This window comes from Theobroma umbraticum, unplaced genomic scaffold, assembly GCF_002168275.2.
Source record: "Theobroma umbraticum cultivar Fairchild unplaced genomic scaffold, ASM216827v3 scaffold_204.0, whole genome shotgun sequence".
Classification (NCBI taxonomy): Eukaryota; Viridiplantae; Streptophyta; class Magnoliopsida; order Malvales; family Malvaceae; genus Theobroma; species Theobroma umbraticum.
The window spans coordinates 4278858-4304440 of record NW_018397267.1 but is presented as its reverse complement, the minus strand read 5'-3'; the positions used below and the strand labels follow the sequence as shown (position 1 = coordinate 4304440).

The 25583-nt window shown below is 34.0% G+C and overlaps 4 protein-coding genes across 5 annotated transcripts; 2 read left to right on the top strand and 2 right to left on the bottom strand.

The window, feature by feature from the left end:
* Positions 1 to 47: 47 nt before the first annotated feature.
* IMPL1 (myo-inositol monophosphatase like 1) lies at positions 48 to 3049 on the bottom strand. Its single transcript, XM_021438402.2, has 8 exons — positions 2621 to 3049; positions 2434 to 2501; positions 1506 to 1639; positions 1156 to 1244; positions 950 to 1007; positions 807 to 859; positions 319 to 417; positions 48 to 206 (listed from the first exon to the last, which is right to left on the bottom strand). Exons 1-8 carry the CDS (start codon positions 2924 to 2926, stop codon positions 48 to 50), a joined length of 966 nt encoding a protein of 321 aa, XP_021294077.1. The 5' UTR covers positions 2927 to 3049.
* Positions 3050 to 3603: 554 nt separating this feature from the next.
* LOC110423960 (protein CYSTEINE-RICH TRANSMEMBRANE MODULE 9-like) lies at positions 3604 to 4542 on the top strand. The gene is made up of 3 exons (XM_021438403.2): positions 3604 to 3791; positions 3953 to 4142; positions 4289 to 4542. Exons 1-3 carry the CDS (start codon positions 3761 to 3763, stop codon positions 4332 to 4334), a joined length of 267 nt encoding a protein of 88 aa, XP_021294078.1. The 5' UTR covers positions 3604 to 3760; the 3' UTR covers positions 4335 to 4542.
* A 682-nt stretch (positions 4543 to 5224) lies between these two features.
* LOC110423958 (alpha/beta-Hydrolases superfamily protein) lies at positions 5225 to 9766 on the bottom strand. Its single transcript, XM_021438401.2, has 11 exons — positions 9284 to 9766; positions 8894 to 8985; positions 8528 to 8646; positions 8266 to 8401; positions 8047 to 8098; positions 7850 to 7950; positions 7039 to 7221; positions 6646 to 6803; positions 6468 to 6522; positions 6234 to 6287; positions 5225 to 5802 (listed from the first exon to the last, which is right to left on the bottom strand). The coding sequence occupies exons 1-11, from the start codon at positions 9522 to 9524 to the stop codon at positions 5383 to 5385; spliced, it is 1611 nt and encodes a 536-aa protein (XP_021294076.1). The 5' UTR covers positions 9525 to 9766; the 3' UTR covers positions 5225 to 5382.
* A 1573-nt stretch (positions 9767 to 11339) lies between these two features.
* Positions 11340 to 13618, top strand: CYTC6A (Cytochrome c). Of its 2 annotated transcripts, none has more exons than XM_021439139.2 (6): positions 11340 to 11517; positions 11614 to 11751; positions 12463 to 12557; positions 12645 to 12676; positions 13115 to 13178; positions 13269 to 13618. In XM_021439139.2, exons 1-6 carry the CDS (start codon positions 11394 to 11396, stop codon positions 13407 to 13409), a joined length of 594 nt encoding a protein of 197 aa, XP_021294814.1. In that variant the 5' UTR covers positions 11340 to 11393; the 3' UTR covers positions 13410 to 13618. The 2 variants fall into 2 exon arrangements, with proteins under 2 accessions (XP_021294814.1, XP_021294815.1); XM_021439140.1 differs by having other exon boundaries at positions 11347 to 11517; positions 11625 to 11751.
* Positions 13619 to 25583: the final 11965 nt, after the last annotated feature.

The following is a 25583-nucleotide window of genomic DNA, read 5'->3' as shown; positions in this document are numbered from 1 at the left end:
TTTAAGTATAAGAAGGAAAAGTGGAAACGATTATTTTATTTACTACGTTAAGTAAATGATTCCACAACAAATTTGAAGTTAAAATGCTTTACCAATACACCCGCAGCCATATCCCATGGTTTTAGACGATATTCCCAATATGCTTCTGCTACTCCAAGAGCTACATGGCACATGTCCACAGCTGCAGCACCAAGCCTTCTCACACCCTAGTCATTGTAATTCAGGAAAAGTTGAAGACAGAAAAGAGGAAAATAATGAGTCTTGTTATTTTGGGAGAAAGGGCTTATTTAGCATCAAAAGTCCTTTTAAGGTTCATACTCTACTGATGTCAGTAAATTCCTTGAATAATTCCATGTTGGTAATCCATGCATCATCATGTTCATATCCAAATCCAGTCACAAGAAGAGATTGCTCCACCTGCAAACAAGTATTTCTTTGTAAGTCAAGACCGTTAGCTTTTGAAATCATAAGCATATTGACGATGGGAACCCACCTATTAAAAAATACTTTTTAAAAAAACAATGGTAGTTATAAGCTGATAAATGATGATCAATCTAATTCGAAGGTATCTAAGGCTCATGCCTCAACAAGCAATGTACAAACATGTCCATAGCAAATATTAAGGGGCACCTAATCATTATGTCCTCGATAATGTTTGTCCCACCAGAATACAAACAATGCGTCATCAGCCAAGATCATGCATATTGCAGTATTGAGCAACAACTTGTCAGTAGATAATAGTACCATCTACTCATATTAAATAATTCAAGATATATTTAACTTTTCGAATCAATCTGAATACTCACCTTATCAGTTTGACTGGGATGGATTTTCTGTCCATTACAATATGCTCCCCCACCTAGAACCCAAAGCCTCAATTATCGGGCCATAAATATACTATTTACACAGGCATAAACATTACGGAGTTTTAACATTCCATATTTCTTACCAGCAGTAGCGGAAAATGTACGGGTATTCCAACACATAGGCCCCCCAACAAATTCCACCTACAGGTAAAAAAGTAACAATTGTCACTGTCCCAGCAAGAAACTGATTATGTAACTTCTACACTAAACATTCCGTAAGAGACCATGTTTTGGATGTCGAAAATTATGTACATATAATGTTGACAAGATTCAAGTAAGAAATTAATACCACAGAGGCAGCAGCAGGATTTCCTCGAAACAGAACACCCACTGAAACTGCAAAGCTAGGATAACAGTGTGCAAAATTTGTTGTTCCATCTACAGCAGGTAGCAAAGGTCAAATCAACAGAGCACTTATATCTAACATTTAAATAAAGTACTGATGCAAACGTGCAGGGAAATTAGTCATCCATACAAGCTATGATATGCTAAAGCATTTGTGCAGGCAAGAGTGCAGTACGCATATAAACTGAAAAGCATAAGTCTCCCTAGTCCCTGGATATATTTCTTGAATACTTTATAGGATAAAAGCATATAAACTGTCTTTGCTAAAGAAACTAAGGGCTGAAAGAGACAAACCTAAAGGATCAATACACCATAGATAATCTGATGAGGTATCTCCTATAATTCCTCCCTCCTCCCCAAGGATCAGGTGATCTCCAAAATTCCTTTTTACTACTTCAAGAATAGCAGCCTCACTCATTTTATCTGTGCTGCAGATAAAATCATGTGAAAATTGTGAGTTGTGGCTCCCTGTCGGAACTAATCAATTACAAGCACAAGCAAGGAGGAAAATAAGTCTATACCACATAATCACAGAGATTTGAATCTATATCAGTCATGGTAAATTAATAAAATAATGTAATTACAAAATAATTAATAAGGAAGAAAACACTTAGATGCGAGTGTTCATGTTCAGGCTTATTCTAACAACTGCAATAGAGTAGTAATAGACAAACTTTTAAATTCGAGTATGCCCATGTCTGTTTGCGTTTAGAGATTGGGAGAAAGAATGATGGGGACAAAAGTTTAAGGTAAATTATGTCATACTCTTTTAAGTATAAGTACATGGTGACAGCAGAAGACCAAACTTGTGGTGGGAGAACTTCATTCAGTGATTATACCATGATTTTTTTTTTTTTAATTTCAAGAACATGAATTACAAAAGCACGCAACAACCCTTTTTCAGTGATAAAGAATTCAATGAATATCATTTTTAATGTTTTAAGCATTTGACTTCAGTGGAAAAATTTTGACTTCATAGTTCATAGTATCACAATTACACCCCATAACAGTAAGGAACAAAATTATTACAACCAGGCACAATGAGCTGCAGTTTGGTAAATCAAACTGTAATTATCTGATCACAATGTTGTCAATCCCGCCATCCCATCCCCTTTACTAGTATTTATGAGACAGCAAAAAACTTGCTTCACTTCACAGGGTGAGGACTTTGAAGCATAAAGACAGAATCTGAATCAGTGACAGAACTTTGAAAAGTTCTTACTCGGTTACCAAGTCGGTTAGTCCCTTATATGTGATATTTCTTGGTTTGTTGACAGCATCCATCACCACCTTTAAAGAAAATGAAGATAAACAAAAAAAAAACTGAATATTGAATTGTAAAATAGAAATGTAAAGACATAAACGAAACACACACAAAAAAAAAAAAGAAAAAACAAAGAAAAGCCAACCTCAGCGCCAGTTTTTGCAGCAGTCTCAACAACTTCAATAAGCTGACTTGGAGGAATTGGTCCAGTTGATTTGGCACCAACTTTGGGATACTGTCTGTGGTTAGAAACCTCTGATAACAAGGCTCTCGTGCATAGTTTTCTTGTGGAATTGGTGTTCCAAAGGCCAACTTTTTGATGCCCCAGTGGGGAATTTGCAGTGAATTTGTAAGGTTGGTACTGGTTCGGGTGAACCCGAGGTGAAATTGATCTGGGTGTTTGAGAAAACCTGAGAGGAATGTTGGCGGAGAAAACAAAAGATCTTCCCATTTTTGTTTTGTTTTTTTTTTCGATGGCAACTGAGAATTAAAATGTCTTTGCTTTTCCGAAGTGTTATGTGTTTTTTATGAGGTTGTCTTGTGGGTGGCTCGCACTTACTCTGTCTGCGCTCATCATCTGATGCTGTTTCTGTTACTAGAATTAGTATAGTATTTATTTTTTTTTATTTTTAAAAAGTTGTGTTATAAAAAAATTATACTAAAAAATGAAATGGAGGACATAATATCTTATTGGAAACATTGACAATGATCGATATGGGACATAAAAATGATTTGATAACAATTCAAATAATGAGGCAAATATGAACAAATTAAATACAGGAATGTGTTGAAAGAGAACAAGAACAAGAACAAATTAAAGCTCTTTCAAGGTGCTAACAAGAACAATGTATCTACGATAAATATTATTTTGATCCTTTCAATATCTAGAATTAAGGTAAGCCATTGCTTCATCTTCTTGTTGAGTACTTCTAGAGAGGGTAGAAAGTCTTACACTGAACTGTTTTTCTCTAGGATTCAGCGTGTATATTGATCTACAAAGGAAAAAGGGGCTGCCTTTGTAGATTTCATCTAGAACTAGGTAGCCTCTCTGGAAGCCAATCTAAAACTTTTCTTTTTCTTTGACTGCGCCCAACTATATGCCACATGTCGTAACCCAACAGGCTGATAAGAAAGAATTCAGCAGCCGCCGTTTATGAAATCTGTATTTCTTTCCCCATATCTTTAAGCCGCATTCGAAAGCCAACCTGACTTCAATTCTTGTTGGGTACTAGAGTCATAATTTCAGGATTGCAATTTGGTAACGTCTCGTAATATTTGTGTGATCATGAGTCACTACAATCACCAACAAGCTCCAGGTAAATATGCTGGCGAAAACTACAACTCTTTCTATGTCTGCGTGGTGACTTTGGTGTAAAACTGATCGTTTTCTTGCCCATTGACAAGCCCTGAAACTGGCATGTTACATGTACCGAGGCAACTTTTTTAGTAAATTGACGGATTCCTGTGGATCTTGCAGTGGTATATCCTCCACCTCCTCCAGCAGCGCCAGGGCAAGTGTATCCTCCTCCGCCTCAATCCTATCCCCCTCCAGTCCAAGGTCCATATGTTGCTCCACCGCCAGTTGCTTACCCCATGAAAAATGGAGTAGAAGTACAGCAACACCCACCAGAAACTAGGCAGAGGGGTGACGGGTTCTGGAAAGGATGGTAACCATTTTGTTTACTCTTCTTCTTATGTTATATATGCTAAGTAGGATAGATGAAAAGCAATTAAAAAGGTGGGGAATGGGAAAGTTTGGGTAATATCTTGGTTTGATGAGTTAGATTGATGAAAGTTTTTGTTTGTGATACAGTTGTGCTGCCTTGTGTTGCTGCTGCCTCCTAGATTGGTGCTTTTGAGGACTCTCTCTCTCTGTGTCTGCCCTTGCCTTTCTCTTCTTCTTGATTTTCCTTTCTATATATAGAATTTGCCATCAGTTCATGCAGCAGGAAATAGGTAGAATTAGAGGCGTATTGGCATTTTATGTACTCCGTGCTCTCGCCGCACAATAATACCATCTGGTTATTTGAAATTTCCATGTGAATTAGAATAAGACGTTTAAAGCAATGAGACAACCTGTGTTTGTCCATGTCTATTACCATACCATTAAAATTAAAGAAAAAAAATTATAAAGTCCTAATTAATATTTGCATTGAGGAAAACCATTGAGTAAACAACAATTTTATGGATGAATTTTCTTTATCAATAACCCAAACACTGTTAGTATAAGAATGACTTTAATTGTGATACCCGACGGATATGTAAAAAGATTTTGACATGGTTTTAGCCGGTTGCTGATGTATCCTTCAAATCAGATCATACAATCAAATGTTCTCTGACGGATCCATATGTTGATGGATATATTTGGTATCCATCAGACTCCATGTAAATATTCAGCTTTTCTTTGAAAGTTGGGACAGGATGTAGCTGTTACTGAATTCTGATTAAGTGAGATTTCGAGATGCTGAATGAGCATTTCTTGCTGTTGGTTGAACCGTTTCAACTTTCAAGATTGGTGGATTGATTGATTAAATCAACTACTAATTTGGAACGAAAATCTGCAAGGCAGACTAACCAAACTTCATTTCTGTCACATATATGATCGAAGCAAATTCCAACATATTTAATTTAAGTTGTTCCAAAAACCACAGTTTTCCACATTTTTGCCCTTCACTTCAGACATACAGGGCTCCACTTTGGCATTGCAAACTATTTCTAACACCATTGCTCCGATACCACCATACAAAAGTTGAACAATTTATCACTGCTTATTACATTATTTTCTACCATAGCTATGTACAAGTGCATTTATACCATGGTTCAAGTTCAAAGTCATTAGCTCTTAATATACAAGATACACAGAACAAGACTTTACTTGGCCCTTTCATTGAGTTCAATAATTCAATTCTAAGCATCAACGGACACACTTATGGCATTTAGTTCAATGTGTTGCTTACCCTCATTCTGCGGATGAACAATAACAGTTGCATGAGCCTCAGACCTTGCAGATTGCTGATTTCCCCCTTGTGAAACAGATATCGAGCTAACAAATGGCTTCCTACCAGCCACATCGTCAAGATTGTCTTGATCTTCAGAAACAATTTCCCATTCCTCTTTGAATGATGTAACTTGTAAGCCTTTCTCTTGGTGACTTTCCATTTCAAATGCTGTTGGTAAAATCACATAATCATTTATTGGGTTGTAGAACGGGTCTGGGTCACCTGCCTTCAACCAGTGCTTGAGAATTCGAAATACATGAGGTTCACAAAGAATTCCCCGATGCTCACCAGGGACTCCAACCCTTGCTTCAGCATGGAGTCCATCAGCCTGAAAGTAATGCGAATGAAAACAAGTTAGACATACTGCTACTTCACTTTTTTACCATTGGCACAATATAAAATCTAAATTACATTTCAGAAAGAATAATTGGAGAATCATGGCTTGTCAGCTACTTCAGAATTCATATTTACCAATCAAAAACAGTCATTCTGATATATTAAATAATGAACTTCCTTTTCTAAGGATGAGGTTATTTGAAATCCAAAGCCTGTGGTCACCATAAAATTCTAGTTGACTCGCATAGCCACATTCAGTGCACATATTTACTTTTATATAAATCTCAACAATCCTATAAAATTCATTCTCCATGATATATGCAAAGTACATTTGTTAATGGCATTTTAAAGCATTATCATTAAATCAATTAATCCAGTAAATAATAAATTCATAGAAAGATATAAAATGGGGAGTCAGCTAACCTTAGCTGATTCTGTTGGAACTGTTCCATCACCATCGACACATACATATGTGGGCTGATATGCACAAGAAAGTCATCATCAATAACCAAATCCTTGAATACCAAAGATCCAGCCAAAAAAATTTTGCATACTACTATAAGTTAAAAAAAAAAAACAGAAAATGTGAAGTATCACAAAGTGGCCCCTAGAACTACAGCATATCTACAGAACAGCCTTCAACAAGAAAATAACTACCTGAAAAAACCGTAAATCTTGTAGATCTGTGACAGGTGTCTCCTCACTGCCATAGCTGCAAAATTTCCAAAGATAATAAAAAATCAAAAAATGCATACAAAATACCAGGAAACATATACTTGTATAATAAAGTTTGTAACACAATATTAATTGAAAGAAAAAATTCATGGAGCATTACCAAATGCTGTGTGGTGTCTCAAGATTGATCCCATATATATTGTAGAATTTAACTCCAGAAGGAACCTTAGCATGAGACAACACCTTCTGTGTCTCTTTAGCCCATTTCAAGATCTCCAAATTGAAAGGTAATGGAATAATCTCCCCATCATAATCGACCTAAAAAATAAAATCAAGCAATTTTACTCCAGATGAACCATTTAACAAATATCTTAAACCATTTACAAAACTACTCACGGAATTTCTTTAAACCCTTAATGAAAGATAAACTCCTTATTATATCTTAAGGTACTTATCCCAGTTGCTTTCCCTTTTTGATTTATTTATTTTTGGCAATTGACTCAACCCAAGATCAACTTTCTTTACCCTTGCAAAAGCAATATTCATAGCTTACCAAATTGCCTGAAAGAGCTTCCTTAAAAATATCAATGCTTTCTCCTGGGCGATAGGACTCTAGAATAATCCGAGGGTCACCATCACAATCTTGTTTCTCCCTCCAGATCTCAAGAAGTGGAATATGTTGCCAGTGGAAATGCGGACAAGCCATTAACTCATATATCGACGGGCACTCAATCAGCTGAATGATGCAGCACATAAATAAATAATCTGAACCACCTCAAAAATAACAATGAAGAAAAACATAGCAAAGCAAAACCTACATGAACATTTCAACATGCTCGCATGTTGCACATACTGACTCTGTGCACAATAAAACAAGCATAATGTTCCATCCAAATAACACAGTGTGGAGTAGAATGAGTTGGCATCAATTGACTTACAACACTCAATTACAGATTAAACTTCATTAAAGGTTACTCATGTATGATGAACTGGGAAAGAAGTACCTTCATTATTCTAGAGGACAACCAATTTAAAGTTTTGGCCTAAAAGTAATCACTCAATACATTCATATCTGAAGTTTAAGTCATAAGCCCCCAAGTTACTGCTAGCAGCAGATTTCCGCCACTTGAGTCTAAACAAAAATAAATAAGTACATAAAATACAGAGAAGAGAATTGAAATTGCAGAAGGAGGTGAGAGAGAGACATTCTAACAGGCTCTAAACCAAAAAAAAAAATCCAATCAGAAATAAACGTTTAGAAACGTTCATAAATAAAGGATATACCAATATAGAGTTAATGCCCTCACAGGCATCTGGGTTAAAATGCTGAGAATGACAAAAGTAATTAGAACATGGTAACATACCAATTGATGCATGCTCCACTTTGAAATGAAAAAGTTCTGTTCCCACCCATCAACAAATGACATTCCATTTAGAAAGGTAGAAGCAATATACCCAGGTGCACCTGTTTAAAACATTTAAATCACATCTCAATAAGCAACTTGAATAAAAATAATATCCAGCTAACTACTAGATCCTATTCGTTAGAAAGACCACTTACCGCGAAAAGGTGTGGCAATTGCAATCCAATTCTTCACATATTTCTCAAAAATCTGTACCAAGGAAAAGTAGACAATTGATCATTTCTCTTTTCAACAAGCCACACTGTATAACAAAGAGGTATATTACTAACCTACAATTTGATATGGAAACAAGGAAAGACAGAGCAAGATAAACAAAAAAAGAAGGGGATAGAAGAAGATTAGAGTGGATTCCTTACATCACTGTGAAGGCCCATGAAACATTTTATCAGAAGGCCCCCCATAGAATGACTTATGATGTTTATCTTTTTCCCTCCAGAAGCTTTGTACACTGACTCCAATTTTGCTGCCAAACGATCTAATGTTTCTTGCAATCTTTAAGAAAAACAAGAATCAACACACTGAAAGCAAATATGTAACTGACAAGGACAAATTCAGGACACCACCCTACACTACAACAAGAAATAATTAACAAATTAATTGATAAAGATATGATCATACCTGTTACTTTGCCGAAAGTCATAACCAAAGCCAAAAAGGGTTTTCCCTTCTTGAAAACCCCACTTGATCATTTCAAGAATCATATCATGGAAATAATAAACACACTCACGTCCAATGATCTGCATGAAAACAAAGAGTTCATTGAAAGCCATCATTAGTTCATATTCCTACCTTCCAAACTCAAGGAAAAACTTTGATATGGGTTCTCTTGGCATTTCAGTGCCCATAAGTCAAATTTTAAATTTTTACTGGCAAAATGGAGCTTAACTTCTCATTAATGCAGCAATTTTCAGTTTTTTAAGGTAATACCCAAAAAGACCTCCTTGATCATGCATTAAAAGATAAAAATGAAATACAAAAATATACCATGTCAGGGTCCAAGACATCGATGGCATGAAGTCCATATCTTTCTTCAGGAACTGTAATACTTGTGCTTGGATCTAAGGACACGGTTCTACCTGTTTCATAACCAATAACCCAATGATAACATCAATAATCCACATAATTTCAATTGAAAAAACTAATATATTTTCTTAACTTGTTACACCTAATTCAATTCAGATAATTCTTTCAATAAATTTCACCAAATATTAGCTCACAGTTCCCTACACGCATTAGCTGATTTCAATGATTAATGAATAAAAGATTCTCAAGCTTATTAAATTCTCCAAAATACTCTAGAGAAACTACGGTTTCAAAAATTCCACTAAATTTCTTTTAGGCAAAAAAAATTAAAAAAAAGAAGGAAATAATTACCAGTAGAAGGATCAAAGCGAGACCACAGCTTGGTCCGAAACTTATAATCGGCACCGAGAATCCGAACCCAAATCCGCTCTTCTTGCCCATTCTGACCATCCACGGCATTCAAAATTGACCCAGCAATTCCCGGAACTAATAAAACCGGGTCGAGGTCCGGGTCAACGTAAGGTTGAGGTTTCCTTATCAGCTTCAACCACATCTCCACCGACTGCACTATGTCTTCCAATAACATCGCCATTCCTAATCAAAACTTATTTTCCCCAGATAAAAAAAAATAAAGAAATTGATGAATTTTTTTTTTTGTACTTTTTACACTCTTTTGAAGCGTGAAATTAAGATGGGAGATTGTGTTTTTCCTTTTTCCTTTTTCTTTTTTTTTGGTTTTAGGGTTTGGGTTTTTTGGGGAGACTCTGTTACGTGGAGTTGGAGGGGAGAGAGGGTAGACAAGCAACCGATTTTCTTACAGGGCTAAACAAGGAAGAAAAAGAAGAATAATATACCAAGATGTAGTCATTATTATCAACAGAACAAATTATTAATTTAGTTTAAGAAATGGTCAAAATATACCATTTCAATAATATTATGTTGTCAATAAATTAGTAATTGACTAACGGTTAGATTTATTATTTAATAAAAAATATTTTTTTAAAATAAAATATTTATTTTAAAAATTAATAAATCTGTGTATAATTATAGTTAAAATTTAAAAAGTGTTAGTATATGTTAATTTTTATTTTTTATAGTAATTATGATTAAAACTTAAAGATGATAATGTATTTTAATTTTTATTTTTTGTCATGATTAGAGAATAGTACATATTTATTTTATTAGTATGTTCCAAAATTATGTTTATATATTAAAAAATCATAATATGTTAACATTATAACAAATTTTAAAAATTGTTAAATCTACTAAAATTAAAATATTTATTTAAAATTATATTGAATCAAAATTTAATTTGAAATAAAAAGAGTATTTAATAGTATTTACTAAAGTTGATGACTTATGCATGAATCCAGAGAAAGACCAATAGATTCGTATCCTAGGGGCGACAGCCGTGTTAATGTAATTTAGCGCCCGTGGTACGGAACGCATATGATTGTCCCCCGTCCCCTAATGGGTAGCGCATGAAGGCACTGGATTTCTGGACATGTACCCGCGACGTAGAAAATACAATTACATATGATTAGTCAGGCCTGTCTGACATGTCCACATCCGGAGACAAGACAAAAGCAAGAAGACATTTTCCGCCAAATAATTAAAAAATTTCCAAGAAAAACAAATATAAGCCCTTCCTTCATCTTTATTAGAAACAAAAATTGGATTATGAATTTTTTTTCTTTGCTTTTATAGCTATTTATGGGAAGAGTAAACTAAAGGGTCGGATTATTTTTTTTCAAAAAATAATTTGTTTATTTAATCACTACTAGTACAATACGTGAGGCTAAATTTTCAGCTGATAAGAAACTCTGACAAAGGGTGGGGCATGTGCCGTATTTTATTGGGCTTGATCTATAATTGGCGTGGTGGACCATCTATCTACCTCCACCGACTAGATCTCATGCTAAAAGATAAGAGAAAATATGGTCTTCTAGATAATGTTTTTGAAAGTTTTTTTAAAATAAGTTTTATTTTTTATTTTATTTAATTAAATATATATTTATTTTAAATTAAATAAATTTTTATTATGAATTATAATTTAATTATTATTAATTAAAATATAATTTATTATTTATATTTATATAAAATAATATAAATAATAAAAAATATATCTTATGATCATGTCATTATTTTATTATGATATATCAATAAGTTACATTAATGTTATATTAATGATATCTTGATTATAATATAAAAATTTATATAATTTAAAATAAAAATATAAAAACATATTAAAAATAATAAAAAAATAAAAATTTATTTAAATTATGTATATATATATTTCGATTCTTCAGCTCATTTGAAAAGAACAAAGAAAAATGGGTTTTTAATGTTTTTGTAATCTTAATACAGCCCAATATAGAAACTTTCAAAGCATAGTGGTTGGGCCAGAATACTTGGTCTGGACTCTGGCGGAAAGGTTCATTTCATTTGAGGTGATAGTTTCATGGGCAGCTCCAATTTGTCTCCCACGTCCTACTCTCACAAACTAAACAGAGAGATAAAGGGGAATGGAGATTGTTTCTGCAGTGACTGGTTGCAGCAATACAGCTCGTTGTCTTCTGGTAAAGGTATTTTTATACCCCTCTCTCTCTCTCTCTCCCTCTCTCCCCATTTTGTATATGTAAGTTCTTGCGAACTGATCAAAGGCAGTGAAACAAAATGAGGGTGTTCAAAGGGAAATGCAAACCAAGGCGGTCCTCCCTTAAAGCTGAAACAAGTTGGACGAGTGAAACTGTTCAAGAACTTGGCTCCGCCTTTAATTGCTGCACTCGTTGGCTTATCTCCCATCTGCAGCACCCCCGGTAACCTCAACCAATACCATACACTTGATGGCTGTTCATTATCCACATTGCTTTTATTGTACTTAAATGCCCCTGCATGTCATTCTATATGCCACATTGCCATCATCTACAATTAATGCCGTTATCGTTTCAGTTGCAGAATTTTGCTGTTCTTTGATTCTTTCCATTTGTTAAGAAATAATTTGTGGTTATCTTCTCACCACATAATTTGCGTCTGCTAGTTCTAAATTAGGATGAGCATGTTTTCTTAAAAAAGCATCTGCTGTGTCTAGTAATGTATTACATGATCAGTTAATCATGATTTGTTTTCCCTTTATCAAGCTTTTTACTCCTTTTTGTTCATTTTTCCCTTTGCATATATAAATGCTAGCATATTAAAGGACCAACTTAGCAACAACTTCTTAGGATGCATTATAAATTGATCATCATTGTATTGTCATAATGGGTACCACCCTCTTAAGTTCTGCAAAAGAATGACAAATTTTAATGATGATGATTATTACAATAGAATTTTCATTGCTTAATCTATCATGATTTTGATTATTGAGGAGCATTTTTGCTTAAAACGGATTTTCTTTTGAATGGCCCAATGGACCCTTTGTTGTGATTGTCTAGTCACACCAAGTGAAAAACTCTGAACATATGATCATCACAATCCGGAATCAATTAATGTTTACTACATATCGTTCTTAGCTTTTCTTCTTGGTGCAGCTCTTGCACAAACCGTTGATATACAGAGAGGAGCCACGTTGTTTCGTCAAGCTTGCATTGGATGTCATGATGGAGGTGGAAACATAATTCAACCGGTGAGACTCTTTTTATTTACCAAGTACTGATGGTTAAAGTTTCCTCTACGATTTCCTCTCTAATCCACTGTCCCATCTTCATTTTAGGGTGCAACACTCTTTACAAATGACCTACAGAGGTAATGAGGCTGCTGTTTTTGTTCATCAGCAGCAAAATACATGGATAGGAATGCAGACAACTTTATACTCTTGAATTAGATACCCTTCAAAGCACTTATGGTGAACAAATTTGGTATAAATTAACCAAAAAGAACCTGGAACTTGGAAAAAGAAATGGTATTCACTCAATGTCCTTGAATAAGAAACCAATTTAACCAAATTGTAAAGAACTTCAATTTCTTTGTGGCTTTCTCTGTTTTCCAGATATATAATTGCACCAAAAAATACTATATGGTTGAACTAATTGTCTCCAAAGTCTTGCATTCATTTTATATATGCCAAATTTAAGTTAATAATTGTGCGAGCTGATACCTCTTCCCCTTAACTCTAAGATGAATAAATATTCTAAAAATTAGTTTTAGGCAATGTCTCTGATTGATTGAATAATTACACTACAGGAATGGAGTTGACACCGAAGACGAGATATACCGTGTTACATACTTTGGCAAGGGAAGAATGCCTGTAAGAATGCCATATGTATATATAATAAGACTTGTTTGCTTACAACAGCTGCTTTATCTTACTTATAATTATCGTTTGGCTTGTTTGAAGGGCTTTGGTGAGAGCTGCACACCGAGGGGACAATGCACATTTGGACCACGTTTGAAGGAAGATGAAATCAAGCTCCTGGCGGAGTTTGTGAAGTTTCAGGCTGATCAAGGGTGGCCAAATATAGAAAATAATGACGATTGATTCTTGTTTAGAAAGACAATTAAGGTTGTTGCTCCAGAGATTTAGTTAGTAGCAGCTATAAATATAGAAAGAGAGAGATCCAAAATGCTAGGAAGAACGTTTCCCTGGGTTGTGATTTAAGTTATATGAATACATTGATTCACAATTACTGTTGTTCATGAGAATCGTTGATGTAATAATAATAATTGATCTGGAATCAGCCTTGGCCACTTGGTTTGAAGTGTTTTATTGGGCTTAGTTTCGATAAAGGTGATTGGACCTTCCTAAGTTTTTGACAAGGCTTGGCTAAGCCTTCTCAAACCAATAATTACTAATTTTTATTGTGAAGGGTATAGCATCGACTATGAATGGCACCAATAGCAAGCTACCCTAATTAATATATTGGTTGGACTGTCTTTGCAAAGTAATGTCTTCTACCAAACTTTTAATTATTATTCTTATATTATTACTCAGATCTATTACAGCTTGAAGGTTTTCTCTTATGTATGTGCATTTGAGTCCTTGATTAATGAATGATGCAAAAAGGTTGCAATAAATTAATTAACGTCAGTAATTATCATCTGTAATGCACCAATTGGGTTTATTCTAAAAAGAAAAGCTGGATCGATGCTTAATATTATTCTCCATCTATCTAGTCAACCATAGGTTATTTAATTGATTAAACTAATCTAATTCGTGCAAAAGATGAATCTAATGGCTCTTTATGCCTTTAGTTTTCTTTTTGAACAATTAGGACAATGTTCTTACTTGGCCTTAAGAATTATTACTAATTAAGATGGAATACAGCCAAGGAAATCATGTCACCAATTAATGCTTCTTCTCCAAGGCTTCATCTTAATTCATATTGAAATGGTTAGACCTGAAACAAGTACTATATGTGTACAAATAAGGATTAGAATCAATGCTGGTAATTAATATGGACTATTGGAAGTAGGAGTTGTCACTATGGTATTAATTTTCAGCAATCAAAAGATGAACAAACTAGTAATTAATGGCATGAAAACACGCTATATATATGCATTATGCCTTTAATGGACGTCAATGGGAGCTCATCAGTGACACGTGTAGTGGAATGAAAACACTTTTGCCCTTCAAACTAGCCAAAATGGCAAGTAATCATATCACTTGTCACTCTGGTTAATGCATCTTAATCATTATCTTATATATGTGGAATTGAATTAATTAAACATGTTTGCCATGGTCATATATCTATGTTTAGACCATCATTAACTTTCAATAATGCCATTATCGACATAGGAAACACAGAAACATAATCACACTTGGATGGACCCCCCCGGCCCTTAAACATTGTTTTAAGTGGGAGAAAAATCAATTTAATTATACCTGCTAATGTCTCTAAACACTTCTTTAATCATGACCTTTTTCTTCGACAAGTGTTCAACAAAACAAGTTAACTTGCTGCCTCAGGTTGATAGCTTAATGTCAATTTGTCAAGCTTGGTGGCAGAAATTACGGCATAGTTTTGTAAATTCTTCAAGTTGAGGTTTGACAAAGGTTAGAAGTTAAATTAACTGGTTTAGATCTATGCCTGCACGATTCTTAAAGCTTTGAAGTTATGCACACATGTACAAGTAAACCAGCAAAGTTTGGCTGAAAACCACCATTAATTCCATACGGAAACGAATAGAGAAAGAGTAATAATTGTGAAACATCACATCACTGCTGACAAATTTCGGGAAAATGTTAAAGATAATGTTTAGCGTGAGAAATAATTAAGCTTTCCATCCCAATACAGGAAGAAATCAAAAGGGACTGGTAATTAAGATCATAGTTTAAGCTACGTATATGAAAAGATAAGTGGATTTGGAGTCAAAGTAAGGTGCTTCAATTCCAAGTGGATTGGAAGGTGCAATGTTCTTGTAGTTTCCGCATGCATGACAGATATCTCAATTCAAAATCCTTATATACTTCCTGGCAGATAGGGCTGGTGTTAACTAATTTGTCAATTAGTCCACCAAAAATGACCTATATATGAAGTACTGGACAACCTAAAACTTACCCTAATCCTAATTATATATAATTAAAGAGCTAGCTAAGGCTGTGTAGATGCAGCGGGCCATTAGCCTAAACATGGATAAAGGGGGAATTGGGAGAGTTAAAAAATATTATCGAGTTTAATCCCAATGCCACACACTACCAAAACTCGGACTTTTAGGTGTTCCTCTCACTAAACCCTAGAAGAGAGCATTGAAATGTGCATAATATCTTATTATTGTATGAAATTATTAAAGTGGTTCCAAGATTTAGGCCATTGTGATACAGTTAACAAGTCGTACAAAAATCTGTGCGTTTAATTGCTCCTGCTTTTTAATACAGGAAAGTGAAAAGATTCCATGAGCTTAGAGAGAGAGAGAGAGAGAGAGCTGTCTATTTTTCCGCAGGGTAAGATTAACATTGGACACATGCGGTGAGGCAGATTGGACAACCTACAAATCCATTTTCCAATGAATAAAAATGTATTGAAAGGTCAAAGGGCAGACAAGCCACCAAGTTCCTGGTGGTACTGGCTGCCACCTCTCTTGTTTCTATGCTCCATTGAATTTCAATCAATATGGGCATTTATCAACTTCAAAGCTGAATTGCAACGTGTAAGTTGCAACAACTCACATTCTGTCAAAGGGAAATTAAACAAGCAAACAACTCATCCACACACACTGAATGATTTACAGTATGCTCTTCTGATTCTTGTGTTATATATAAGACTAAGTTGCTAAAACTAGAAAAGTTGACTGTCACACGGTGGCAAGTTGCCTGAGCAAAAATAATATTTTATGTTTTTGGTAATTTTATGGAAAGAATGATACCAAGGGGAAAGTTTTTCTCATGTATCAAGCCAATAGAAACGAGGAGATTCCTTCTGACCTATAGAATTGTTTCCACGTGAGTTAGGTTATAAACTTATTTTGCAACTTGGGTTTAGTTTTGGACATGTTACAGATTTCTCATGAGGATGATAATTAACCTTCTTTCTCAATAAAAATAAAGATTCAAAAGCATTATAATCCAGAAATCCTTTTGTTGGCGTAATTTTGGGCGTAGGGTAATGAATAATTAACAAGATAATTATCTACGATGATGAGAAAAGGTCAACAAATTTGATAACATTGATTTCACGCCATTTCACATGGTTAGTATTTTTAAATGGTGAGGTTTCATTGGGTGATTCCCAGTTCGGTAAAGTCCTTTATTACATCTTGTCAAGAATGCGTTAAAAACGAATAAAATTACAACTCACTCTTTTAAAATTTTTTCCAGATAGAATTGAGTATAAAAATAAATTAATAAATAAAATATACGATCATATCATATTACCTAAATAACAAAAGTTGATAAATCATTTGTTTTGTTAAACCACCAAAACAACCTTTAAAAAACTCAATTACCTTAACTCGGTTGTTGCAAACCAAAGTGTTCAATGAATCCTTATGCAACCTCTAACAGTAAGCCACATCAATGAATTACAAAATCTTTTTTTAAAGATTGGAAGTGTTATGTCTTGACAATGTGCTAGCAAAGATAGGTGTCATAAACTCAAATTCTCATGCAAAACCTGATGGCTGAACACTATGAAAAACTAGAAAGAAAAACTATTTTTCTCTTCACAAAGGGTGGCTAAGCAATAGAGTTTTGTAAATGTGTCATCACTTGGGAGGTTACAGCGAGGTATTTATACCTTGGATTAATTTTAAAATTCAAATTAGGCCAATTACATAATTTTTATGTAATTGCCAATTAATCTAACAACTTAATTAAACAATTTAATTAAATCCTTAAGAAATTTATAAGTTCTTATTCAATTAAGTCCAAAAACTTAGTTAAACAATTTAATGAAGTCCTTGAGAAGATTATAAGCTCTAATTTGATTAAGTCCAACTTAATTACCTCTTCTTTTTTATTTTCAATATTCATTTTAAGAATGGGACTCATTAGGTTTTTAACATGTTAGCAATGAACTTATAATATAATCCTTGAGTTAAATTTAGGATTAGATAAATTTAGCTATTTTAAATATATCATTAATCAAATTAACTACCTAAAGTTCATAACCAAGATCGAGATCTAAGAATCCATCATGGCCACTAAAATGTTAGCAAAGTCAAAATGGTTTGACTCAACCTTTCAGTGATCAACTTTTTAATATATTTATTCCTTTATTGTATACCCCCAACATGATAAGAGTATGATGTTGATCTCCATATTCATTCTTGACGTTAGATAATTAGCTTTATAGAGACTTATAAATCTCTTTTCATAATCTCTAAGTAGCCTTGGTCAAAAGATTTTAATAAGCTAATATCATTCAAGAGCTGTTAAGATATGTCACTTGAGCTACAAGGGTGATGATTTTTTCTTGATCACTCATTTGCCTTCACATGTTTCATGTTATACTTAACCATATGTTGTTTTGGCATCCTTAGTAGGACCTATAGGGATATGATAAAAAAATATAACACTTTACATATAAGATAAACTAGTGTCTTAAATTTAAGGAGTATTTACACAACTGTCATATGAGAAATATTTGCATAAACAATAGAGTGAGATACCAAATGCATTTCTCATACGGGGTCATGTTCAATGAACTTGTTCCAAGAACAAACATTTGCATACCAATTTCAGGTATTTTTATACTTCAATCTATGAGATCGGTTGCTTATTTCTCAAATAAGAAACATAAAATGTACTAGTCTCTAAGCATCATTGATGTTCAATCTCAATGATATATCTACCAAGAACATTTAGAGGTTATATTTTGATGCATAAGGATCTCATAATTGTAACACTTTAATATTTCCTTGCAAGACATATTAATCTCATGGGGTTCACCAAATAGACTTATGATCATTGTCTTATTGATGAAAGAAAAACGCTAATCATTCGTTATGAATGATATTGTTGCATGATTGGATCTAAGTCTTAACCAATCCAATTGGCTGCAGGGCTTAGTCCAACAATGCACAACTTACATTCCTTCAAATGTAAGCGAACTCAAGTTAAACATAAATGGATCTACTAAAGATAAATCAAGGCTTATGAAAGTAGTGTTAACGGACAACACGGGGTCTATCATTGGATTATAAGGGTCTTTTAAGATTCAAAAGTCAAACCACGTGAAGTTTATGGTTATTAAACACACTGAAGCTGTTTGCATCCTTTTCTCTTTTTTTTTTCTATTAGCCAAAGGAATTTTATTAAATAGGAAGGTTACCATTAAATCGTAACCCTTAAATGCATAAGCAGTATACACAATTCAAGAGCCATGCCATCATTTACACCATTTAACATAGGGCCTTGTATAATAGTTCACAAAAGATTTCATGCTTGCTTATAAAACCAAGAAGATTTCACACATATAACCATTCAAAAAGAACTTTTAACACCCATTAAGTATCCCCACAAGCCACCATTTAGATCGAAATCACCCCTTCCCACTCAAATAAGAAAACAACAAAAATTTATTTACCCCGAAAGTATCTATCTCATCATGAAGGCAGATAAACCATCATAACAATTTCAATAGCAATATGAAAAACAGATCAAGCCATGAAGGACTCATTAAACCTAACACCAAACTACACAAAAATCAACAGCAGTTTGCAAAACTTGCAAGTCATTACCTCTATCCTCCACCATGATCACAACAAATAACAACACCAAGTAAAGTTCAATAAGCATTAAGCCCGTGGGGAGTTCACAACCAAGCAATGAGGGTCTCCTCTCTATCAATTCTTGTTTTAGCCAAACGATCGACACAGTTACTAGCTTCCTTAAAGATGTTTGACACTTACATTGATCCTACCAAACCAATCAGCCTGTCATGCATTAGAAAATACGTTGACCATCTCCACGAGTGTACTTGCACATTCACAAACCAAGACATAATAATTTTGAAATCAATCTCGATAATTAAAGATTTCAAATCCAACCATATAGATTGGCAAAAGATGTCCAATGAAGTAAAAATCGCACAGAGTTCAGCATAGTTTGAATTTTCCTCACAAATAGGGCTTGAGAACAAAACTAATATATCCCCTTTATCATCTTTCAAGAGCCACTCAATTCTCCCTAGTCTCGATTTCCTTTTTGTTGCTCCATTGTGTTAAATTTCATAATGGTTTCTTTTAAAGGTTTTCAAGTCCCTTTTTTTTTTTCTCTCTTCTCCCTCTTTTTATTCAACTTGAAGACTAAATCTATTCTCGAGTTTATCCACCAACTAGCCTTAATAATAATATACTTTTGTTGGATTTTTAAAGATAAAATCAATGGCTCTTAAATGAAAACAATGGTGAAAAATCAAAGGAATCTGAAGACGAAGAAGTAAAAAGAAGAATACCATTAATGGCACTATATCCTCTGTTAAATACAAAGCATAATAACAAGAATTGAAAAACAAAATGAACCCCACTTAGTTGTCCACTGCTTCAACAACTCAAATGAAAGCAAGGCACATTGCCTTCACATCAACCAAGGCAAAATAAATAAAAGAATATAAAGGAAAATAAAGCAGAATAAAAAGAATAAGCACAACTATAGCACAGCTATTCAAATAAGCTAAGAACATGTAATAGGCACATGCTTGTCACTTTACCAAATCATTTAAAAAATTTCGCGAAATAAATTGCTAAACAGATTTCCATTTCAACAGGTTCTCTTTTAAGGTTTTAATCTAAAAAAGAGATCTTAGTTTGACTAAACACACCAAAGGTCTTATTTCCCACTTCTTACCCTTAAAGATTGTCTCATTTCTCGCTCCTCACAATGTTCATAGAGTTGTTTCCCATATCAACATCCCTCCTATTGTCTCTGATCCCTTTCTCACATAATTCTCCATTTTCTTCTAAAAATCCAAGTATGGAGGATGGTAAGCATCCTGTCATACCCCACCATTTCATAATCTCACTCTAAAAAATCAACTCCAATAACAATTAAGAAGTAGATGGTTGTACTTTTCCTTAACCTCCTTACACCAAGGGCACGAGGTGTCCTTCATTAGCTTCACCCCTCTCTTAGTCAAGAATTCCTTTTTCAGCATTCTCCTTCAGTACAAAAACCATAAAAAGCAATGAACCTTAAGAGGGACTTTCACTTTCCATAATTTCTCAAAGAAGCTCCCATTTGGGGTGTCCTGTAAGTTACTAATTAAGTGGCTGAGTTTTTTCATTGAAAAAGTGCCGTGAGCATCGAACTTCCATATAAGCCTGTTTGCCTCTCCCACCTTTTAGCTATTTTTGCACCTCTTTTTCCCTCTCCAATAATGGCCTTCCAAAATCAATCTTCCATCTATTATCTCCAATCTAATTATCTCCCCAATAATCGCACACCTTCGCCTTTTAATTACTTGTTAAGCAAAAAAGTCTAAGAAATAAATCCTTGAGAGGCTTGTCACCAATCCATTCATCAATTCTAAACATATTGCCTTCACCTTTCCTTATGCAAAAAAATTTGCATCCTCTTCTTAATTGAGTTTAAAAAGGTTGATTATTGAATCAAACTCAAAAGTGACACTTTCATGGGTGTGTAATGAGGAATCCAAATCTTCTATCCCTATTCCCTACCCCATTTCATACCTTAATTATCACAAATTGCTATAGACCTATTTTTTGATCATTGGGATAATACATGTTTGGTTTTAATTTTTTTCCTCTTTCTCTTTCATATTCTTTTCCTTGTTTCTTTCTTCACAACTCATTTTCTTTCTACAACTTAATTTCTACTGCAAGTTATAAAGAATTCCAAGTACACCTATCTTGAATCTATGTACATATATATTTCATTACGCTTGAGAACAAAGAATTAGAAATCGAACTAGAAACTTAAAATTTTACATACAGCTAGTTGCCTTACATGTATATTGCACTGCCATAGCTTGGCTACTCCATCTTTGAACTAAAGTGTAAGGTCAACAGAAAACTGCAATCAAGTTATAGCTCACTTTTGGTTTCAGAGAACCCAAAGCAGCAAGAAAAACTTGAATATCTTTAACTTTCGTAATGAATTGTTCAACACATATAATTGAACCAGTAGATCAAAGATGCAAGAATTTCCTTGAAAGTTTTCCTTCAAGTGATTTTCAACAAATTCAAAATGCAAAGAAGAGAAATTTCCTCATCATTTGCAGCTTTAATATCAACAAGAAGCATAGTAGATAGATAAGATAAAAAAAAAACCTTAAATCATGAACCAAAATTGGCTTAGAGAGCAAACCAAAAGCCTTCAATGTTTCCAACCCTTCATATGAAGAAATTCTAACATATTTATCTGAGAAAAATATAATAAAGAAAGAGGCAAAAAATAAAATCAAATATATATTAATTTAATAATAAAAAAATAGACATGTGACAATTTGTGAGAGTTTAGACACAAAATTAATGGGCGGGGAATGAATAAAGCGGATTTGTATTCATATAATAACCAACTTAGTGTGAACATGACATTATTGACAAATTTGTTATAGACAAGCAATAGGCAATGATTAATGACATCGTGTTTGTACACACATTTTGAGAAATCAGTAATTTCGTGAATTCGCTCTTAAAATTTAAAGTAAAAAAATTTAAAAGGTTTATTGCATGATGGTAAATTTACGGTAATCTAAAACTTGTAAATTGATATTACTTATTGCCTTGTTTTATTTTATTTTTTTTCAGCCTGGTGTGAAGTTTCAAGCTAAGGTGGAAAAGGATAAATCATGTACCTGTTAGATGAAACTGGGGACTTTAAATATGTACTCTTTTTCTTTTTTTTTTGAAAAGCAGCTTTTCGTAAATATGTACTGTTTAGGTGTGTTTATTGTGGCGAGTATGATCTTTATGTGAAGATCAGTAATCTGCATCATTTCTTGATACCATAATAGAAATACCATCTTCGATTAAGAAAAAGAAAAAGCATAATGAAGAGAGGGCAACCCTGGTCTAGCTAGCAACTTGTGTAGGAGGAGGTGAAAAGGTCAATTTCTGTTAGATAATTAACTTTTATTCTTCTCTGCAAATTGATGATGATGATGATGATGATGATTAGGGAGCTCTTCAAAATGGGGATGCATCATAATTTGAACAGAAACAGATAAACTGTGCGGAACAAAACATAAGGCGTCTGGAAACCCTATCTTCAAAGAAACATAAGCTAAATTATGAACACAAGTGGGACCAAAAATAATGAGTTTTTTTTTTTTGGAAAAAAAAAGGGAGAGAAAATCTTTATATAAAATTTGTAAAGGAGAAAAACCCTAATTAAGTCGAATATACAGCTTTATTCACAACCACCACATCACCTACCTTAATCAAATAAATTAGATTCAACACTTTGAGCTAAATTACAAAGCAAAACCATGTGACCCTATCCGTTAACCAAAACTATTAAAAAGGTGTGGTCCTTCCCTTCCATTAGGGCTTTGTCTATATGTCATTGTTTGTCAACCATGGACACCCAAGACAGAAGAACCACCCAAAGCTAAAGACAAAAGGATGCCCCCTTCCCCTGATTCCACCAACCTGGCCAATTCATACCCTTCATATAAAATAATTAAAATGTATATTTATTGAAGGGACCAAAAGGTCACTAAGCACATGGCGACCGCCTTTATCTACAGCCGGCTTAATGTTATGTTGTTAGAAACTAAAAACAAGAAAAGATTTATCTTTGATTCTAGTAACATCTATATACAACCTAAAATGCATTTTGTAAAGCGACAAAGCAAAACCATGCATGCTTTGAACCATCAATGTCCAGCTTGCACCGTTGCTTCTTCTATGATGCAACCATCATATATGATATTTATATATATATTTCTATCGTGGCCCAATCATAACCAAACAACAGAGAGCCCTTTCTTTTACAAAAGAAAAAAAAAAGAAACAAAGTAGTGCTGCTGCTCAAGAGAGTCAAAATTAATCACAACTTTGATTGGTTTAATGAATTGGGTAGGTAAATTGATTATAACTCCACCAAGAAAACCGATAAGGACAAGTCAATACTTGCTAGTAATCACACGTTAATTAGGGTCAGTACTGTTTCCTTTCCAAACAGACTTTAGAGTTGACCATTTCTTTACATTCAGATTCAATAGTGCAAAAAAACAACCCATTTTAATATGGGTTATAAGCTCTGTTATTATAATTTGTTTAGAGGCCCTACTGGTCCCCTATCATCTTAATTTATTTGTGTTAGTCAGGTTAACCATAAAGAGAGAGAGAGGAGGAGAGGGGCAAGAAGTCAGTGTCAATAGCTGTATGGAAGGACCAAAGCCTCCATTAAATACCCCTCTATGACACAGTACAAGAAGAAGGAGGAGGTGCATTAAATTATATAGATTGGAGAGGAGAGTCACGAGGGATTTGGTACCTAAAGACATGCATGTCTCGTGCACCTCCTTTGTCAAATCTTTTAGGTATATGGAAAACTTCTGCTTCTTTTCCTTCCTATATAGGGCTTGATAATTTTCCAGCAAAAGGCAAAAACCTTGTTCAACATTTCGGTTCCTTTCCTTCTTGATTTTCGGTATATATATGTTGGTTTGAGAGGTTGAAGCTGCCAGCATGATCTGGTAATGAACCTGGCTATCACTCTTTTTTCTGTGTACTCTTTTGCCTCTTTAGTCTTTGTGTAGGTAGTTAAGCTATCTATATTGATGACAGACCGATAGTTGATAAGTAGATTTTATGACCAGTTTTGGTTCAAAATTCTTGAGTCCCAGATGAGTTATTTCTGTGCTCAAAATGTTATCAGGACAAGGATATTGTCCATTTGTTGAAGGGGTTTTGAGTTTGCCAAGGGAATTTAGATGTCTTGATTAAGAACCCTGCTTGAACTCATAGATATGGTTCACCATCAGGTCATCTTGCAGCTTCAATCACTCACTCACCAACAAAAGAACTTTCTAGCTAGTCATGGATATTTAAGATTTTGCTTTTTCTCAAAAGTGCGACCTTCATTCCAGGTAATTCTTCTATGCTTGGGTCAAAAATTTTTTCAATTCTTGGTGAATTTTTCCCTGATTGATTTGGTGAAATTGCAGTCTCTGAATGTTTGGTAATTTTCTTAACCTAATCTTTATTTCTTTATTGCTTGCACACATTACTCGTCCTTTTTGCAATTATGCACATACATAACTTCCACATGAAGCCACCTGCACAAATCTGCCTGTCCCAGTCAAATTAATATGATAAACTTTCAACTTTATCCCGGTGCCGGTTTAGACCTCTTATAAATAGCTGAAATTTGTCAAGGAAGATAATGTTTACTCTGTATCTCTTTTTCTCTCTCTCGGTTGCTTGTTTCGTTTGCATGCCTGTGTGTGCAAGTTTGTCTTGACTTCCCTGGTGGTATCCAGAATGAACAAGTAAAACAAAATCCCATTACACAAGAAAGACATCATGGCTAATCAGACAATGCACAGTGTTATAACATTGTGACAGTGGTGTATCAGCACATTAACAATCGCAATTACATATATATATATATAATTTCAGTAATCTTGTTTCTGATTCTTGAGTTTTAATGCCCTTAATGACCACACTGTTTTCATACTGCTTGGGAAGTTGAACTTGAATTCAAATAGGAGACAAAAATATAGGCGTGATTTGGCTGCGTCCTTGCCTCTAGCAAATACTGTTAGGGACCAGTTTGATGTTCATGACCCACCAATTTGAATACACTTTCTTTTCAGAAAAAAAATATATTGAATACATTTTTATTTCAATTTAGTAATAATAACCATTTCACCCAGAGATTGATTCTATATATGTATGTACAATAATGCATTAAACTTGCTGTACATATGTATATGCCCTACCTCAGAAATAATGGCATATTAATGTTTATTGGTGAGATACTAGTCATGGAATTTAAGATAAAACCCAATGAACTAGTTAGCATTGGAAATGGCTTGATTGTGTTTTTTACTTGCACTTGTTTCTCCTTACTCAGGTTTAATAAAATGGACTCTTGTTCTATCATATAATAGTGCTTCTCTGTAAAGGTGGTACTGTAAGGAATTGTTTGATGATTAGACTCATCTCCATATCAAACAAGCTATATTCATGTCTGAACAGCCTTTGGGAACATGATTAGCCAATTTAATATTGCTGACATTAATTGTGTGCCCCTCTTCTAAGTGTTTTTCATTTTCAGTAACTTCAAAGAAACAGTTAAATA

What these genes read in the sequence shown, in the direction of transcription:
- LOC110423958 (XM_021438401.2), bottom strand. Translation starts at nt 9,524, where the DNA reads ATGGCGATGTTATTGGAAGACATAGTGCAGTCGGTGGAGATGTGGTTG. An exon ending in TCATGGGCCTTCACAGTGAT is followed by an intron (nt 8,099 to 8,265) that starts GTAAGGAATCCA and finishes TCCTTGGTACAG; the next exon opens with ATTTTTGAGAAATATGTGAA. An exon ending in AATTGCCACACCTTTTCGCG is followed by an intron (nt 7,951 to 8,046) that starts GTAAGTGGTCTT and finishes TGTTTTAAACAG; the next exon opens with GTGCACCTGGGTATATTGCT.
- IMPL1 (XM_021438402.2), bottom strand. Translation starts at nt 2,926, where the DNA reads ATGGGAAGATCTTTTGTTTTCTCCGCCAACATTCCTCTCAGGTTTTCT. An exon ending in ATCCTGCTGCTGCCTCTGTG is followed by an intron (nt 1,008 to 1,155) that starts GTATTAATTTCT and finishes TTTTACCTGTAG; the next exon opens with GTGGAATTTGTTGGGGGGCC. An exon ending in ATCCCAGTCAAACTGATAAG is followed by an intron (nt 418 to 806) that starts GTGAGTATTCAG and finishes ACTTGTTTGCAG; the next exon opens with GTGGAGCAATCTCTTCTTGT.
- LOC110423960 (XM_021438403.2), top strand. Translation starts at nt 3,761, where the DNA reads ATGAGTCACTACAATCACCAACAAGCTCCAG. An exon ending in CAATCACCAACAAGCTCCAG is followed by an intron (nt 3,792 to 3,952) that starts GTAAATATGCTG and finishes TGGATCTTGCAG; the next exon opens with TGGTATATCCTCCACCTCCT. An exon ending in GACGGGTTCTGGAAAGGATG is followed by an intron (nt 4,143 to 4,288) that starts GTAACCATTTTG and finishes TTTGTGATACAG; the next exon opens with TTGTGCTGCCTTGTGTTGCT.
- CYTC6A (XM_021439139.2), top strand. Translation starts at nt 11,394, where the DNA reads ATGGGCAGCTCCAATTTGTCTCCCACGTCCTACTCTCACAAACTAAAC. An exon ending in CTCGTTGTCTTCTGGTAAAG is followed by an intron (nt 11,518 to 11,613) that starts GTATTTTTATAC and finishes AAACAAAATGAG; the next exon opens with GGTGTTCAAAGGGAAATGCA. An exon ending in TCCCATCTGCAGCACCCCCG is followed by an intron (nt 11,752 to 12,462) that starts GTAACCTCAACC and finishes TTCTTGGTGCAG; the next exon opens with CTCTTGCACAAACCGTTGAT.